Genomic DNA, 16934 nt, shown 5'->3' with positions numbered 1-16934 from the left:
TTAAGAATTAACTTATTAATTGTCACAAATCATTTAAGTCTGTATATAAGTATGTACTAAATTAATCAGGCATCTTAAAATATTAACACTTTTTTTGCAGAATATTCTCCAGCAGCAGTTGTACCTGCATTCTATAGTAGAAAATCAGGTAGAATTTGTTTCCCAAGGCTAATCATCATTTTATTCTGATACACCTACCTGAAGAAATGCCTTAATATTTATTAAGATCCTACTATACGCCTGACTCTATGTTAAAGGTCTTTTGCCTACATCATTTCATGTAATCTTCACAACCATCCTAAAAGGGCAGTATTATCATCTTTATTTTGCAAGTGAAGAAACAAAGGAATGTGACTCGACTAAAGGCTTGTGGTAGAAAATGCTGAAGCCAGAATTAAACTGAAATCTAACTGAAGCTAAAACCCAGGATTTTTCCATTATACCAAGCTGCCGGGGAGGGGGGGGGGAGGAAAACCCAGAATGTAACAAACAACATGTTAGCTTCAATTTTATCAGCCGTATCTGTTCATTTCTGGTGAGATGTAGAAATCACAAAGGCTCTTTCACAATCCCTGATGGGGCTGAAAAATACATTTGGACACTAGGACTGCCAGAATCCTGACCTAAAATTAATAATCTCTTTCCATTAATGCAGAAAAACCTAAACTTCTATTGAAAATTGGATTGGTATTTAGAGCTCACAAACTGGCACTTAGAAATAGCAAAAGAAAGACTACATAGCTTTTTATCATAGGGGTGCCACTTACTAATTCTGTAACCTTAGGCAAAATATTTAACTTTTCTGAGCCTCATCTTTAAGATGGGGTAATAATAGAGCATACCTCGGAGGATTAACATATGTAAAGTACTTAGAACAGTATCTGGCTTTAATAAGCACCCAATAAATGTTAGCTGTCATTATTAGCATTAAAATTCAGCAAATAAACTTAATTGATGACACATCAGGAAAGACCAAAAATCAGAAAATAAGGTGCTTCCCTATTTATACATTCCCACTACCACCAACTCCCATTTTTAGCTAAGATCTTTAGCTTGCTTTAGTTTTCTTGTTTATTTGTTTTTATTTGATTCTTAATGAAAACAGGGCAGGAAGAATGCTTTAATAAAAACTTTTTTATTGTCATATTATGAAAGTCATATTACAGAGAAAATTCAGATACATCAGAAAATCAAAATCATACTCTAATACTGTTTTTCACTTCAAATATAGTATATCTATAAACGTTCTCCATATAAAAATTTTCTCTACATCCTTTAATTTTTTCTATATTAAAAATGCTAAGAAATATTTAAAAAGAAAAAAATTACTCTTGATCCTATCACTAGAAAAATGTGTACAAGAAAGTTCCACCTTCTGCTTATCCAATCCCACTTCCAGATATAGTAATTATTCACAGTTTCACAGGTTACTCTCTTTTATATAATTCATGCACATTCTTTTTTTTTTGAAACCGAGTTTCACTCTTGTTGCCCAGGCTGGAAGTGCAATGGTGCAATCTCTGCTCACGGTAACCTACACCTCCCAGGTTCAAGTGATTCTCCTGCCTCAGACTCCTGAGTGGCTGGGATTACAGGCATGTGCCACCATGCCTGGCCATTTTTTTGTATTTTTAGTAGAGACAGGGTTTCTCCATGTTGATCAGGCTGGTCTCCAACTCCTGACCTCAGGTGACCTGCCTGCCTCGGCCTCCCAAAGTGCTGGGATTATGGGCGTAAGCCACCACGCCCAACCCATACACTTTCTTTTTTAACAAAAAAAGTAGACTCATGCTATATCTCATGGGCTACAATTCAGTTTTAAAATGAACAGTATCTCATGGGCATCTTTCCAGTTTAGTGACTACAGGTATCTCATTCATTTCAGTATTACATTTTTTTAAGAAAAGGCTGCTTTAAATATTTTTTACATAGTTACTATGTTGAGAGTGGGGTGTGAGTCTTGCTCAGCATTGTTTTCTCCAGTGCTTAGCTACGATAGAATCAGGCAAATAAGTGGTACTCAGTAAATATTTGCTGAAAGAAAGACAGAATTACTGAAAACACTGGGAATGAAATAAGCCTCCAAGTTCAAAATTGCTACCTGTTTAACACCATTACCTGGGCTTAGCTAAGGCTGCAAGATTGAAATAGAAAATGTACTCCTTTACTTTTCCTCCTTTAAGAGAAGTATGCATCAAAGCACATTAGGGTAGATTTAGATTGAGTTCAGAGAAAAAGATTCCACAATACACCAAAAGTAAGCTTATAAAAGCCATCTCTGATTTTCACTAGAGAACACTGAGCTTGAGGCCAAATAAACTGCTTCTCTAGTTTTGCAGTAATGCACCTTTGACAAAGTCACAAAGAACCCGTTTCCTCATTTGTAAAATGTGAGTAATGATTCTTATCACAGGATTATGGCAATGATTCATTTTGAGAATATATATAAAACTGCTTTCTCCTGGGTCCAAACAAAGTGTTTGGAATTAGACTGACTACTGGAATTAAATTCCAGTCCTACCACTGAGCAGCTGTGTGACCCTTATAAAACTGGGATGATGCTACTTACCTCTTTCCTTCACTGATACTCATCATAGTTACTGAGCATTGACTGCTGGTGGCATTGTCAACGCTCTCCTAGTCACTCTATATGAAAGCAGTAGGTAAGACACATTGCCCTCTATCCTGTGAAGCTTAGTTATAATGGGCAGAGGTAGACAACAAATAGGTACAAAGAACAAATAATGTGGCTTAAAGCTGTAATAAAATCTATGAAAGAAATCGACTTATGAAAAAACAAGGAGTGGGGAGTACAGCAATGTAGAGGGAAAACGTCTCTGAAGAAATGGTGTTTACATGAGCCCTAATGAGAGGAAATGCAAGGAAAGTAGGGATGAGTCGTCCAAGAGGAGAGAACAACACATACAAAGATCCTGGGCTAGAAACCTGCTTAAATTCTAAGTAAAGCCATAATCAACATTAATTATTAATTTCAAAGGAAAAATTATTGTATATTCCAATATCATAAAGTTGATGTCCATTATGCTAAATAAAAACATCAGATCTCAGAAAAAATGATCACAAGAATTAACATTAGTTTTAATTTGGCATGGAATTTTTCTTTCAATTATAATTTGTACAATTATTCAAATACATACAGTTGTTTTCCTGTTCTCATTAAAATCTTTATAGATACGACACATATTAAACTGAAGACTAAGCTCAAAATAAGCATATTTAAGATGCCCAATGTTCAAAGAACTAACTTTTTGGTGTTTCAAAGCCCCTTTAAAAAATAAAAATAAAAATAAAATAAATAAAAAAACAGAGAAAAGCCAATTTTTAAAAAGTTAGCATAAAGCATAAGACTACTGCTGTTATAAATGAACAAATAATGAGAATTCTGAGAAAAAGTGCCACACACATCAACAATACAACTGCAAAGATTGCCCGGTTTAGTTGCATCTAAAAGCCCAAGCTAGCCCCTACAAATACAAAAAAGAAAAAAATGTCCAGTTTAGTAAAATTTCTCACATAATTAAAAAACCAAATAAGCTTACCTCAGAGTACAGTTATAACATCCCTATTTCACAGATAAGGAAGCTGAAGAGGCTTGACAAGCTTACATAGCTAGCACAGCATAGAGCTGGGATTAACTGAGTAGATTCCAGACCCCAGTATTAACCTCCCTCTTAAACCTCAATAAAGTTACCATTATACTACTAGCATTAAATCATTAATAACCATGAGTTATTTTCAGTATTTCATCATGAAACTCAGGTTAGGATTACTATAAAAACATTTTTCTGCCAGGGTTAAATAAAGTACTAATGGACAAATTGATCCATTAAATGAAAATACATGAATCTGAGTAATTTAGCTACTTGGGTAAAGTCAGATGTGGCTCTCTTGTTGATAAACAGGTATTTATATACGAGGCACTAGACTTGTGGGTCAAAAACCATTTAGAAATAACAACCTTATGTTATTTTTGCTTTAATTCAAATATTAATATACAAGCTTATTTCCTTATCTGTCAAATGGAAATAATATATACTTTGCATTTGCAGACAATAAAATGAATTAACAGTATGCAAAGCACCTAGCATAGTCCCTGGCACATAGCAGATGCTCAATAAATGACACTTATTATTTTATCTTATGGTTAATAAATGTGTAAGTGAACGGACAATTAAATGAGGCAGAAAATAACAGCAAAAATGAAAAAGAGGCTCATGTGTTCTAGTATTCTAAGAAAAGCTATATCCATCTTCTACAGATCCAAGTACCAAAAAAGTAATATTATCATATGCAAAGAAATTAAATTAATTTAAAACAATGTAGATTTAATATGAAAACCCTACAATAGAGGAAACTTCTTCAGTTTACTAATGCTCAATTAGATAAAACATCTAATATTTCAAAAATTCAGAGTATATTAGGATCATTCAAATTTAGAAATGCCCCTAATAATATTCTAATAAAACTGTGGGCTAAGAGGAAACTACACAGTCTCTTTTTATGGTATTTTACAGAGACTAGTTCTGAAAAATTAGGTCCTTTGGGTTTGGCTCTTAGTAAAGTCTGGAGATGTTTGTAGCTTAGTGCTGGATACATTATTAGTCTAAGAAAGCATCCATGTATATAATGCACTAAGCATAATTTAAGGTTCATAAAAGATGAAGCCTAGAACTCACACATACCTAGGCAATTAAATATGACATTGAAATTATTAACTACCTTTTTACATGTATTTACAAAGTTAAAATACTATAATGACTTAAAAAGCAACACACCAATGGCAGGACAAGGTTTTTTCACTCACCAGTGTTTTTTTCTAAATCACAATTCTAGGTGAGGCCAATTTTTAGGGATTTTTCCCCAATACTACAATTACGTAACAAACCATTACTCAAACTTAGTGGCATAAAAGAACATTCACTTTATTATGCTCACAGATCCTGTGGGCCAGGAATTCAGAAAAGGCACAGTGGGGACAGTGTGTCCCTCTTGGATGTGGAGCCTCCAGTGTTAAGATGCACAGCTTGAGAGGGGCTCAACAGCCAGCACCAGAACTACCTAAAGATTCACGTACCACACAGGTCCAGGGCCAGGGCTGGGAGCATTTAAAGACTAGGACTGAGCACTGGAGACAGCCTCTCCATGAAGCTTGGGTGCCTCACTGCATGGCTGTCTCAGAAGAGGCAGCAGTGTAGTATATTTTCACTTCCGACCTGGTACTGTGCCTACCATCTTAAACTACCTGCCTGGCCTTGTTACTCTGACAAAAAGTGTCATGCTGTCAGAATGCAAGTAAATCCAGTCTGCAATGTCCTAACAACATAAACCAGAACATTTCAAACGTACTGTAGTGAAAGACCAGGGTTTTTGTTTTAGCTGCTGGTTCTGGTTTTAATTTCCAATCTGCCGCTGACTGTTACTTTTGTAAAATGCAGTAACAAATGTTTAGGTACGATCAAATTGCTAAAGGGGTTTCTAAACACTCTCAATTTCAGCACTTAATCTGTACTTGTTTGCTGACTAGATACTAAGTGGCTCTGGCACAGACTATTAACTATTAAAGGTAACAAGTTGTCCACAAATAGAATTCGAAATAATTAATTCAAGTTAAGCTTAAAATACTATCTAAAAATTTGGGGTACATTTGTACTTCAAAAAGAATGGAATGGTAAAAAGGAATCCGCTTTACAGGAAGAAAAAGTCAAGGGCTGGGAAGCCCATAGAGATGGATAGGAATAGAAAGAAAGTGACAGGCTGTGGGTAGATAGCTATACATTTCTTCTGCTTTCGGCTGTGCTGGCAGTTGATGACTTTACTCACATAGCAACCATTTATCCCTGGTTTCCAAACAGGCACTCTACCATAGATTTCCATCAATATGCAGTAATGCTGTTTGATGCAATAAGATATAAATATACATTCTAGTCAATACATAGATGATTCTTGAGGAAATCCCTAACAATAACATCTAGCCTAATATATACATATTTTCTCTATTATCATTATATTACATTCCCTTTGTGAGGTCCCTGTTCTTCAGTCTTCAAAGTTCAAGCAGTAAATCTACAAGGCAAACTATCCAAAGAGCCCTGAAACTTGAATTAAAAAAAAAAAAAGAAGCAAAAACAAAGCCAAAAAGACACCTTCCGTGAACTATCCAAGACCTGCAACTTGATGTGAAGTACACATCAACCATTAATGTTAGCCTTATATCTGCTAATATCTAAACAGATTATTTACATCTATATCCTGTTAACCAATACAAATACTAATTTTCACAAAATCCACAGAAAATAAAGAGTAATGGAACACCATAAAAACAATATATATAGTATAGTCTGAATTTTATCCTGCCAATGAGAAGAGTCAATGGAACATTTTAAGCCAGCAGGAAGTGTGATCAAATTTGTGCTTTGAAAGGTCACTGATCACAATATGGAGAATGGGATGATAAGGTTCTGCAAAAAACAGTGAAAGTCTGATGAAAGCCTTGATGAAGGCCTGAAGTAGGGCAATGAAGGTGGAGATGATACATGACGAGTGGAGGATGCTGTTGCATCTGCTGCTGTTGCTGATGCCAAGCACTATGCTTAGCACTTCATATACATTATCTAAGTTGATCTTCCCAATGATCCTGTAGCCCTACAATAGGTGCTGTCACTACTTCTCCATTTCCTGATGAGAAAATTAAGGTTAATAGTTCTATATCTCACCCAAAGACATACAACTAGTATTCAAGAGCTGTAAGTTTAGTGATGGAATTAGTTGTATGTATCTGCTCCAGTACCCTGTCCTTTTCATTTGGTAACAGAAAACAATGTAATCCAACCTTACTTTGTTCAGAATATTAATAAAAATGTCAACTAGAATTATGTTTTATTCCAAGTTAAAGGTATAACAAAAAGTCAATGCTGAGAAAAATTTCTAAGAAAAGTAAATGTGATAATCAATTATTTCTAATGAAACTTTAAAAAATCAGAATATATATATTTTTTCCAACCAGCCTGACAAATTACTGTCCAGAATCTGATATGATATAACAAGTCCATCCAAGCCAAGGCTTACTCCACTAAATTCTGACTTCTAGGGGTACTAAAACTAAACAAAATACTCAGATAGCTTATGCTGATATAAAACATAGAAGCAAGAAAGATTTGTTTATGCAACTGTATTAGAAAAACAAACCTTTTAAACCCTAAATATATGCAAACCACTGAATCACAATTACTTCTTGGTAATGTCAATTTGAGTCTATAACAGACTCAAATAATGATGCTGCTAATATGAACATAAATAAGATCTTAACTCTCTTCATTAGCTGTCTATAATGCATGTAACCATTAAACATTAAGATGTTATCCTGAAACACTGTCTAGATTTATTTTAGAAAAATATCCAACATTTTCTCCCATCAATGAAGAGTTAATTTTAGAACAAGAGATTTACAGAAAATAACCAAATTTTCCACCAAAGTGGAGATTCAACTTAATAAAAGTAAAAATTTACTCTGGGCTTTAACTCCAATTAAAAATACATGCTATCTTAAAATGAGCTCAAAAACAATTCAGTAGCTTGCCTCAACTGTTTGTTTGTTTGTTTGTTCTACAATATACCCCAGCTCACCTAAGAATACTGGCACTTAGTAGTGTGAGAAGGTCAACAAGAGAAAGTAACACAACGATCCCTGCTAAAGATACCTGAGGGCAACCAACACACAGCTTTCCCATCAATCCTGTTATCTTCATCATACCTATGAAGACACAGCCAGGAGAATATAAGAAAGAGCTACAAGCACTATAATCTTCCATATATGTATATGCGTGTGTGTGTGTGTGTGTGTGTGTGTGTGTGTGTATCACTTTATTGTCTAGCTGTTGGTACTTATGTGTGTTATCATGAATGTCTTCTGTGTGATGCCAACATCATCAAAGAGAGTTTAGGGTCAGAAAAGCTGCTAGTAATGGTACAATCAGGTCCCGGTAAGGTAAACCTTTAAAACAATCAAATAGCAAACCAAACAGTGTTTTCAAGTATGCCTGATTATTTACTAGCCATTCAAAACAACTGGTAGGTCTTATTTTGGCAATAAAACTTTGAAATAAAAGACTAAATATTATTACAGGTTACAAATATACCAGATCAAATCTGATTACTGTTTTCAAAATAACTTCTGCTAAGCACTTACACTTTGTTCAGTATTGCTTTGTTTTACATTAAGTAAATGATGAAATCCTTTGAAAGTAAGCATTCCTATACTCCTTTAGTTTATGATTTCTTCTGTCTCACACACTAGACAGTGAGCATCTTTGGGACAAGAGCTACAAAATCAGTCTACTTCCCTGAGTTTTCTGAATGAGGTATTTTAAATACTAAATAAAATACAGCATTTATTGAATGAATAATTCCCCACAACACATACAACTATTGCCTGTTTTCAGTCTCAATCCCATCTTACCCTATTTTCCATTTTGCAGACAAGAAATTTTTTCTTAAAGCACCAAAATAAATCTCATGGCTCTTATGCCAAAAACCCTGTAATGCCTTTGTATCACATTTAGACAGAATTAAAACTCCTTAGGACAAAATCCTTGTAATCTGGCTCTAGCCTGCCAATTCCAATTCTCTCCTCACAGCACTGCCTCTACCATATGTTCCCAGGCACAGGAAACTGGTGCTCTGATGCCTCCACACCTGTATACATAGTGCTCCCTCTACTTGGACTGCCCCAACACTTCTCCTCAGTCTTGGCTAGATGCCATCTCCCCTAAGAAGCCTTCTGCTCATTTCCTGAATCAGTCAGTGTGCCCTCCCCACACAGTACATCTAGGAGAGATTAAAAATTTTGCTTCCTGGATGTAGTGTGATGGGTCCCAAACAAGGTTACTAAACCTTGAAGGCAAGACTGTGAGTCAAAGTCATGGTGCTCATCCAAGGAGCAGGTGTCCCTGAGAACCCAAACATAAATTTTCCAAACCTTTATGATGTGTTTTCCCTTTAAAACTGAATGCTTTTAACAGCAACTAGGTCACATCTTGAATGCTTTGCTGCTTAGAAATTTCTTCTGCCAGATACCCTAAATCAACTCTCTCAAGTTTAAAGTTCCACAAATCACTAGGGCAGGGGCAAAATGTTGCCGGTCTCTTTGCTAAAACATAACAAGGGTCACCTTTGCTCCAGTTCCCAACAAATTCCTCATCTCCATCTGAGATCACCTCAGCCTGGATTTCATTGTCCCTATCATTATCAGCATTTTGTTCAAAGCCATTCAACAAGTCTCTAGGGTGTTCCAAACCTTCCCCCATTTTCCTGTCTTCTTCTAAGCCCTCCAAACCATTCCAACCTCTGCCTGTTACCCAGTTCCAAAGTCACTTCCACATTTTTGGGTTATCTTTTCTGCAGTGCCCTACTCTATTGATACCTATTTACTATATTAGTTCATTTTCCTGCTGCTGATAAAGACATACCTGAGACTGGGTAATTTATACAGGAAAAAGGGTTTATTGGACTTAACAGTTCCATGTGACTGGGGAAGCCCACAATCATGGCAGAAGGCAAGGAGAAGCAAGTCACATCTTACGTGGATGGCAGCAGGCAAAGAGAGAGCTTGTTCAGGGAAATTCCACTTTATAAAGCCATCAGATCTCATGAGATTTACACTATCACAAGAACATCTTGGGAAAGACCTGCCCTCATGATTCAATAACCTCCCACTGGGTCCCTCCCACAACATGTAGGAATTCAAGATGAGATTTGGGTGGGGACACAGCCAAACCATATCAACTTCTATAGTGTCTCCTAAATCATGAGGTTATGGGAAAATATGGCATAAAAGTCTGGAAAATTTGCAGACTGACAATGTGATAGAAAAGAAAATCCCATTTTCTAATAAATCCACATCAGCTGCAGAAATATGCATAAGTAACAAGGAGTTGAATGTTAATCCCTAAGATAATGGGGAAAATGTCTTCCATGTCAGAGGTCTTCATGGAGCCCCTCCCATCACAAGCCAGGAGGCTTCGGAGGAAAAAATGGTTTCATGGGCTGGGTCCAGGGTCCCCATGATGTGTGTAGCCTAGGGACTTGGTGCCCTGCATCCCAGCCACTCTAGCCATTGCTGAAAGAGACCAACGTAGAGCTTGGGCTGTGGCTGCAGATGGTGCATGCCTCAAGTCTTGGCAGCTTCCACATGATGTTGAGCCTATGAGTGCACAGAAGTTAAGAACTGGGGATTGGGAACCTCCAACCAGATTTCAGAGGATATATGAAAACTCCTGAATGTCCAGGCAGAAGTTTGCTGCAGGGGCAGGCCCCTCATAGAGAACCTCTGCTAGGGCAGTGCAGAAGGGAAATGTGGAATCAGAGTCCCCACACAGAGTTCACTACTGGGGCACCCCCTAGTGGAGTTGTAAGAAGAGGGCCACCATCTTCCAGACCCTAGAATGGTAGATCCACCAAAAGCTTGCACCATTCACCTGGAAAAGCCACAGACACTCCTCACCAGCCTGTTAAAACAGCTCGGAGGGAGGCCGTACCCTGCAAAGTCACAGAGGTGGAGCTGCCCAAGACCATGGGAGCTCTCCTCTTTCGTCAGTGTAACCTAGATGTGAGACATGGAGTCAAAGGAGATCATTTTGGAGCTTTTAAGATTTGACTAACAGCTGGATTTCTGACTTGCATGGGGCCTGTAGCCCCTTTGTTTTGGCCAATTTCTCCTATTTGGAATGGCTGTATTTACCCAATGCCTGTACCCCCATTGTATCTAGGAAGTAACTAACTTGCTTTTGATTTTTCAGGCTCTTAGGCAGAAGAGATTTGCCTTGTCTCAGATGAGACTGGACTTTTAAGTTAATGCTGAAATGAGTTAAGATTTTGGGTGACTGTTGCGAAGGCATGATTGGTTTTGAAATGTGAGGACATGATATTTGGGAGGGGCCAGGAGTGGAATGATATGTTTTGGTTGTATCCCCACCCAAATCTCATCTTGAATTCCAACAAGTTGTGGGAGGGACCCAGTGGGAGGCAATTAAATCATGGAGGTAGGTCTTTCCTGTGCTGTTTTCGTGATAGTGAATAAGTCTCATGAGATCTGATGGCTTTATAGAGTTTCTCTGAACAAGCTCTCTCTTTGCCTGCTGCCATCTATGTAAGATGTGACTTGCTCCTCCTTGCCTTCCACAATGATTGTGAGGCTTCCCCAGCCACGCAGAATTGTAAATCCAATACACCCTTTTTCCTGTATAAATTACCCAGTCTCGGTTGTGTCTTTATCAGCAGCTTAAAAACAAACTAATACAGGAGTCAAAAGCAAATGTAAGGGCATAGGAGGATGAAAGGAAATCAAAAGAGTTCTCAGTGGGACAGTATGAAGAGAGGTTGGGACAAAAATACTCATTAAGTCAGAGTCAGGAAAAAGAAAGATCTGAAGCAGCAGCAGAGACTCTGTTGCTGGCTTTGCAGAAGCAAACAATATGTAAATTGCCTATGGGGTGGCCCATGTGGCAACAATCTGAAGGCAGCTTTTAGGAGACAAAGCAGTCTCCAGGCAACACCAAGCAAAAAACAGGACCTCAGTCCTGCATCCACAAGGAAATGAAATTCTGTAAGAACTGGTGAGCCTGTAAGAGGACCTCAAGTCTCTGATAAGATCACTGCTCCAACCAAAATCTTAACATCAGCATCTGAGACTTTAAACAGAGGCCCCAGTGAAGCTGTGCCTAGACTCCTGACACAAAGAAACTATAAGGTAATAAAGTTGCATTGTTTTAAGCCACTAACTTTGTGGTAATTTGTTACACAGCAACAGAAAACTAATACATCATGCTTACAAATCTTGCCCACATCAAACTTTGTTTTCTCAAATGCTACACTGCCTTTTCTATATAATCTAGCAAACATGCTTCAATTTTTATGAAATCTGAACATTTCACATTTGTTACAAAAGCATTTTATCTATGAGCTTATTTGGCTAGATTCAAAATATATCTGAATGAGAAATTGAATTTAAAAGCATATTTCCTTAACTTTTTGGATCGTATTTTGAAAACTTATCATTTTAGAAAATATTTACTATATTATGTGCTTAGAAAAAGGCTGCATATTACCATACTTGGTTCTCTTTTCAATATGTCAATCACTAAAGTATATAAAAAAAATATCACATTGTGAAAGCATTTTCACTCACTGTGTGAACGTTTTCAAACTATGTAATATGGGGTGAAAGAAGAGATATACCAATTTCACAGTCAAAATGTTATATAAGATTATATAATAAATTTTCCAAAACAACAATCTGTTTACATAGTTATATCTGTCATCTAGATACGAGCAAATTAGGGAAAAATAGTTTGGTGAGATTACTAATCCCAGTTAGGGGGCAAAATAAGCTGCCATTATGTTTTCAGAATATAACATTTTCTTCTATGCTTTTGTCAAACAGGAATTTGTAATTAAGTAAATTTATAAATAAACAATCAGGATATATGTTCATATTATAGTTGCTTTATTATACAGTTCCAAATAAAGTTTGGTCTCTTATAAAGAATACACTAAAAAAAAAAAACCCAAAAACCAAAAACAAACAAAAAAAAACACACACACAGAAAGAAAGAAAAAAAGAAAAAGAATCGACTTTAAATTAGCCTACCTTCCACATTCAAAGTTCCCATTTTAGATTCCAAGAAATCAAATAATGTGCTTGGTGCTGATGGCCTTGCATTTCCCAGGTCCTCTTCATCTTCAGATCTTATTCGTCCCCTGCCTTTTCCTCTACCTTTAGATGTAAAAGCAAGAAATATGTACTATATATGCAAAAACAAAAAGAATATATACTAACATATAACCAAAAATTTTAAATAGGGATTTTAATTTCTTTCCATATTTTTTGTATAGTCTACATCTTTTCAGTAATTTTTTAAAGTTTTTTAAGTAATTATATTAAGTAGCACATTTAATCCTCTAAATAAATCATCTATTCAGAAGTCTGAATTTGTTTATATAAACTATCTTCTAAGTAAAAATTATAATTTATTCTTCAACCACAGACATTTTAAAAATAATATAGGACTGGGACTTGAAAAACCACATAATAAACTTGACCATGCAATGATTAAAGAATAATACCAAGGCCGGGCGCGGTGGCTCACGCCTGTAATCCCAGCACTTTGGGAGGCTGAGACGGGCCGATCACGAGGCCAGGAGATGGAGACCATCCTGGCGAACATGGTGAAACCCCATCTCTACTAAAAATACAAAAAAATTAGCAAGGTGTGGTGGCAGGCGCCTGTAGTCCCAGCTACTCGGGAGGCTGAGGCAGGAGAATGGCATGAACCCAGGAGGTAGAGCTTGCAGTGAGCCAAGATCGCGCCACTACACTCCAGCCTGGGTGACAGAGTGAGACTCCATCTCAAAAAATAATAATAATAATAATATCACCAAGTAAATGTAATATTTTTGTTAATTTTTAAAAGCTTAGTCATTTACTCAGGTGGCAGAGTTCTAGAAATAATAGAACCAGTCACATATTTTCTCTGCTATTCATAACAACCTTGTTAAATAAGTCATTGTTAGACCCACTTTGTTTTTGTTTTGTTGTTGTTGTTAGACCCATTTTGTACAAAGATGAAGACAACGAGACTGAGACTACAAATGTCTCTGTGGTTCCCAAACTGGTGTTCCTTCCACTTACCATAACGTTAAATAAAATTACAGCCCTCACAGCTAACAGCCTCTGTCAATAACAAATATTCATCTAAAAAGCAAACAATACTATCTGGCACACTGTTTAATAAATTCTACCTCTCAGAGGAGGACCCATAACAGGTTTCTGTTTATTGCTTGTAAGAAGCACATTCAATGCTGCTTCTAAGTTGTTGCCATTATCCATAAGAGCTTGCCTGGATGCTTCCTTACTGAAGCCCATTTCTGTTATGTGCTTCAGAGCTTTCTCATCAACCTGGAAGGAATAAAGAGAAAAGCTGGTTGGTAGCCCACACATAAGGCAATGCATAAACTTTTAACTATTTACAGTCTTAACTAAAAATTACATCTCATACTTATGTAAAAATGTCATTCTAATACAACAGTCTCTTGCTGATTTTTTACAAGAGGCAAGGAAGAATCTGTATGATATGTGGGGTTGTGCCTTGAGTATTCTCTGACCTCACAAGTAACACTGCAAAAGCAATGCACAAAAAAGAAATTTTATGGTATGTTAGAGTATGGCCTTTGAAAATAATATAGACAGTGAGGAGAAAACTACCTAATGAAACTTTTCCATGGTAAAAAATGGAAATTTTTTGATACTTCTCCATACTAGAAGAGAAATGTAATTCATACAGCACCTCTCCAAAAATGTAAAGTATTGAAGCTAACAAAATGATACCCCCCAGGAGCTTTTTTTTTAAACTATTACTTGAGTATTCTATATTCATTAGCAATACTATCTATGATGCCTTTGACAGCTATACCCCAACAGGAAAGTCTACTTTACAAATGCCAGAATCCAAATCTCTTTTAAAAATCTAGACCTGAATAGAATTCAAGAACCACTTAAGGAGTATAAACATATCCTACAAAGAAATTTCTTGAGCTAACCCCAGCTGAGAAAAACATAACTTTATATATCTAATAGTTAATAAGTTCATACATTGTTTTCCTGATTTCTTTAGTTCTTTGTCAATGATTTCTCTCAGACCTTTGAGCATATATAAGACAGTTCATTTAAAGTCTTTGTCTAGTTAAGTCCAATGCATGAGCTATTTGAGGCACGGTTTCTATGGATTTCTCTTTTTCTTGTGAATGGGCTAAACTTTCCAGCTTCTTTGTAGGCTTTGTAATTTTTTGTTGGGAACTGGACATTTTGAATCCTGTAATTAGGTAACTGAAAGTCAGATTGTGCCTCCTCCCCAAGGATCACTACTGTTACTTGATGAAGGTTACAGTCATCAGTTTGCTTAGTGACTTTTCTGAACTTTTTTGGCAAGAAATATATTCCTTCTGATGTGTGTCCACTGAAGTCTCTGTTCCATCATCTCCATTGTCAGCCAGTGACCAGCCTCTTTCTTCATCATTTACTTACCCTGGATGCTACAAGTGTTTGACTAGGATCCAGAGTTCTAAAATGGTTGCTTTGGACAGTGCTTGCCAGCTCAACAGCCACTTCAGTAGAGAATATAGGACTTCAGTAGAGGGGCAAATTCCTTGAACTTTCTACTCCATCATCTTTATGATGTCATTTCTTTCATATATTTTTAATCTCACAACACACCCCAATCTGCTAATGTTCTCTTGTGTTCTTTGTCAAGACATCTCCAGAGAAGTGTTCTCAATTTACTTAAGTTTAAGAGATTCTTGAGTTAGGGACCATGTATTTTTCAGCTCAGTGTATCCACTCTGTCTTGCCATTTAAACCCTGATTTTATTTATTTTATTGTTAAGAATGAGATGGCCTTATGTTCAAGGAAGCGGTACCCTGCCCTTAGTGATAAACTCATTCCCCTTGATCAGTGATTGATTTAGGAATGGACATCAGACCCAGTTCTAGTCAAGGAGATATAAATGGAAATCAGTTGAAGATTTCAGAAAAGATTTTCTTCTCTGATAAGATAGACCTTCAACCAGATAAATATTCCCCTTTCTTTCCTGTCTTGAAACTCTGTGTTAAGATTTCGCACATGGAGAATCCTACCGATACAGGAGTTAAGAAGAAATTATTTAAGCAGATAGTGAGGATACAGAAGTCCTCGGTAAGGTTTTCCTTTTAATGAAAAGCAGCAACAAATTATTTTCCTTTCTAACAAAGAGCAGCCTGTAAAATTGAGCTGCACACATAGATGCCAGCAGTGGTGCCAAACACATTCAAGATGGTGGCTCCATCATCCCTTCTGTTTGTCAGCCATATAGCAGACAAGATGATGCCGGCTGAGAAGGAAAGTTCATTTGCATAATAACATTAGGGTGGGGAGGCCAGTCTTTCCTGGACACTATGTAAACATCATACCTGGTCGAACCAATCTGTGAGCCCTACATAAATCCGACATCACCTCCTCAAGCCAGACTATTTAATTTGGTGCATCTGCTGTTGGCCACTCTTTTCCTCTCAGAAGTCCCCTGTCTTTCACTAGGGAGAGACCTGTTTTCCTTTCTCTTTCTTTTTCTCCTGCCTATTAAACCTCCACTTCTAAACTCCCCGTGTTGTCCGTGTCCTAAGTTTTTCTGGTGCAAGATGACAAACCCCGGGTATCTCCCCCAGACAATGTAGTCGCTTCATATTGAGGACCTCGTCCAGGATACCAAGGTACAACATTCATTGAAACAGTGAGTACAGAAGTGGACTCCAACTCTGTCCTTTCATTTCAGGACTCTCATCCTCCATTCTAGAACCAAATCAACCAAATACTGGGCCCCCTTCAGCCATTTAAAAACAATTAGCATGGCTGCCAGTCTGACAAGACTTGGGGGACTGGCTTGCTAGAGAGAACATGGAGAGTCTCCCAGTACCCACAGGTTGCTGGGCAGGTGGGCTATGTTTGAAACAGTTTCCTTTCCTGTAGGAATTAGCTGTCACATGGGGCTGGAAGAGGTTCTGGAGAAACTGAGGATTTCTGGCTGGGGTTACTTCCCGGTGTTATCCAAAGGCTTCTGGACTCAGACCAGACTCCAACCACCAATGGGGCATTGGCGACAGGATCTCCAACTTTTCTATCATAATTTCCTCCTTTCCTGTCTATGACTGCCATAGCTCCTCTCCTCTCTGTGTATGCAGTGTGTTGGAAGTTTTACAGTTCATAGTAGTAATCTTGTTTGGCAAGATCAGGGAATGTCATAGTAACTGGGGATATAGTGCAAGGGAAGGCAGCTTCGTGATTTTCTAGGAACAGAAGGTCTCCCCATCCCGCACAGTGAGTGTCTCTCTC

General features: G+C 37.3%; 1 protein-coding gene across 11 annotated transcripts in view; it reads right to left on the bottom strand.

The window, feature by feature from the left end:
* TDRD3 (tudor domain containing 3) overlaps positions 1–16934 on the bottom strand; it is a 244140-nt gene that overhangs the window by 51455 nt on the left and 175751 nt on the right. For all 11 annotated transcript variants that reach the window (XR_002518401.2, XR_002518402.2, XM_017951284.2 and 8 more), the window contains 2 exons: positions 13816–13972; positions 12665–12790 (listed from right to left, as the gene is read on the bottom strand). Coding sequence is in view for 9 of the 11 variants with exons in the window: in XM_017951284.2 (XP_017806773.1) it covers positions 12665–12790; positions 13816–13972 (283 nt within the window). In the remaining 2 variants the exon portion in view is untranslated. The remainder of the gene's footprint in view (positions 1–12664; positions 12791–13815; positions 13973–16934) is intronic.

This window comes from Papio anubis, chromosome 15 (genome assembly GCF_008728515.1).
Source record: "Papio anubis isolate 15944 chromosome 15, Panubis1.0, whole genome shotgun sequence".
Classification (NCBI taxonomy): domain Eukaryota; kingdom Metazoa; phylum Chordata; class Mammalia; order Primates; family Cercopithecidae; genus Papio; species Papio anubis.
This window is presented reverse-complemented; position numbering and strand designations above follow the sequence as displayed.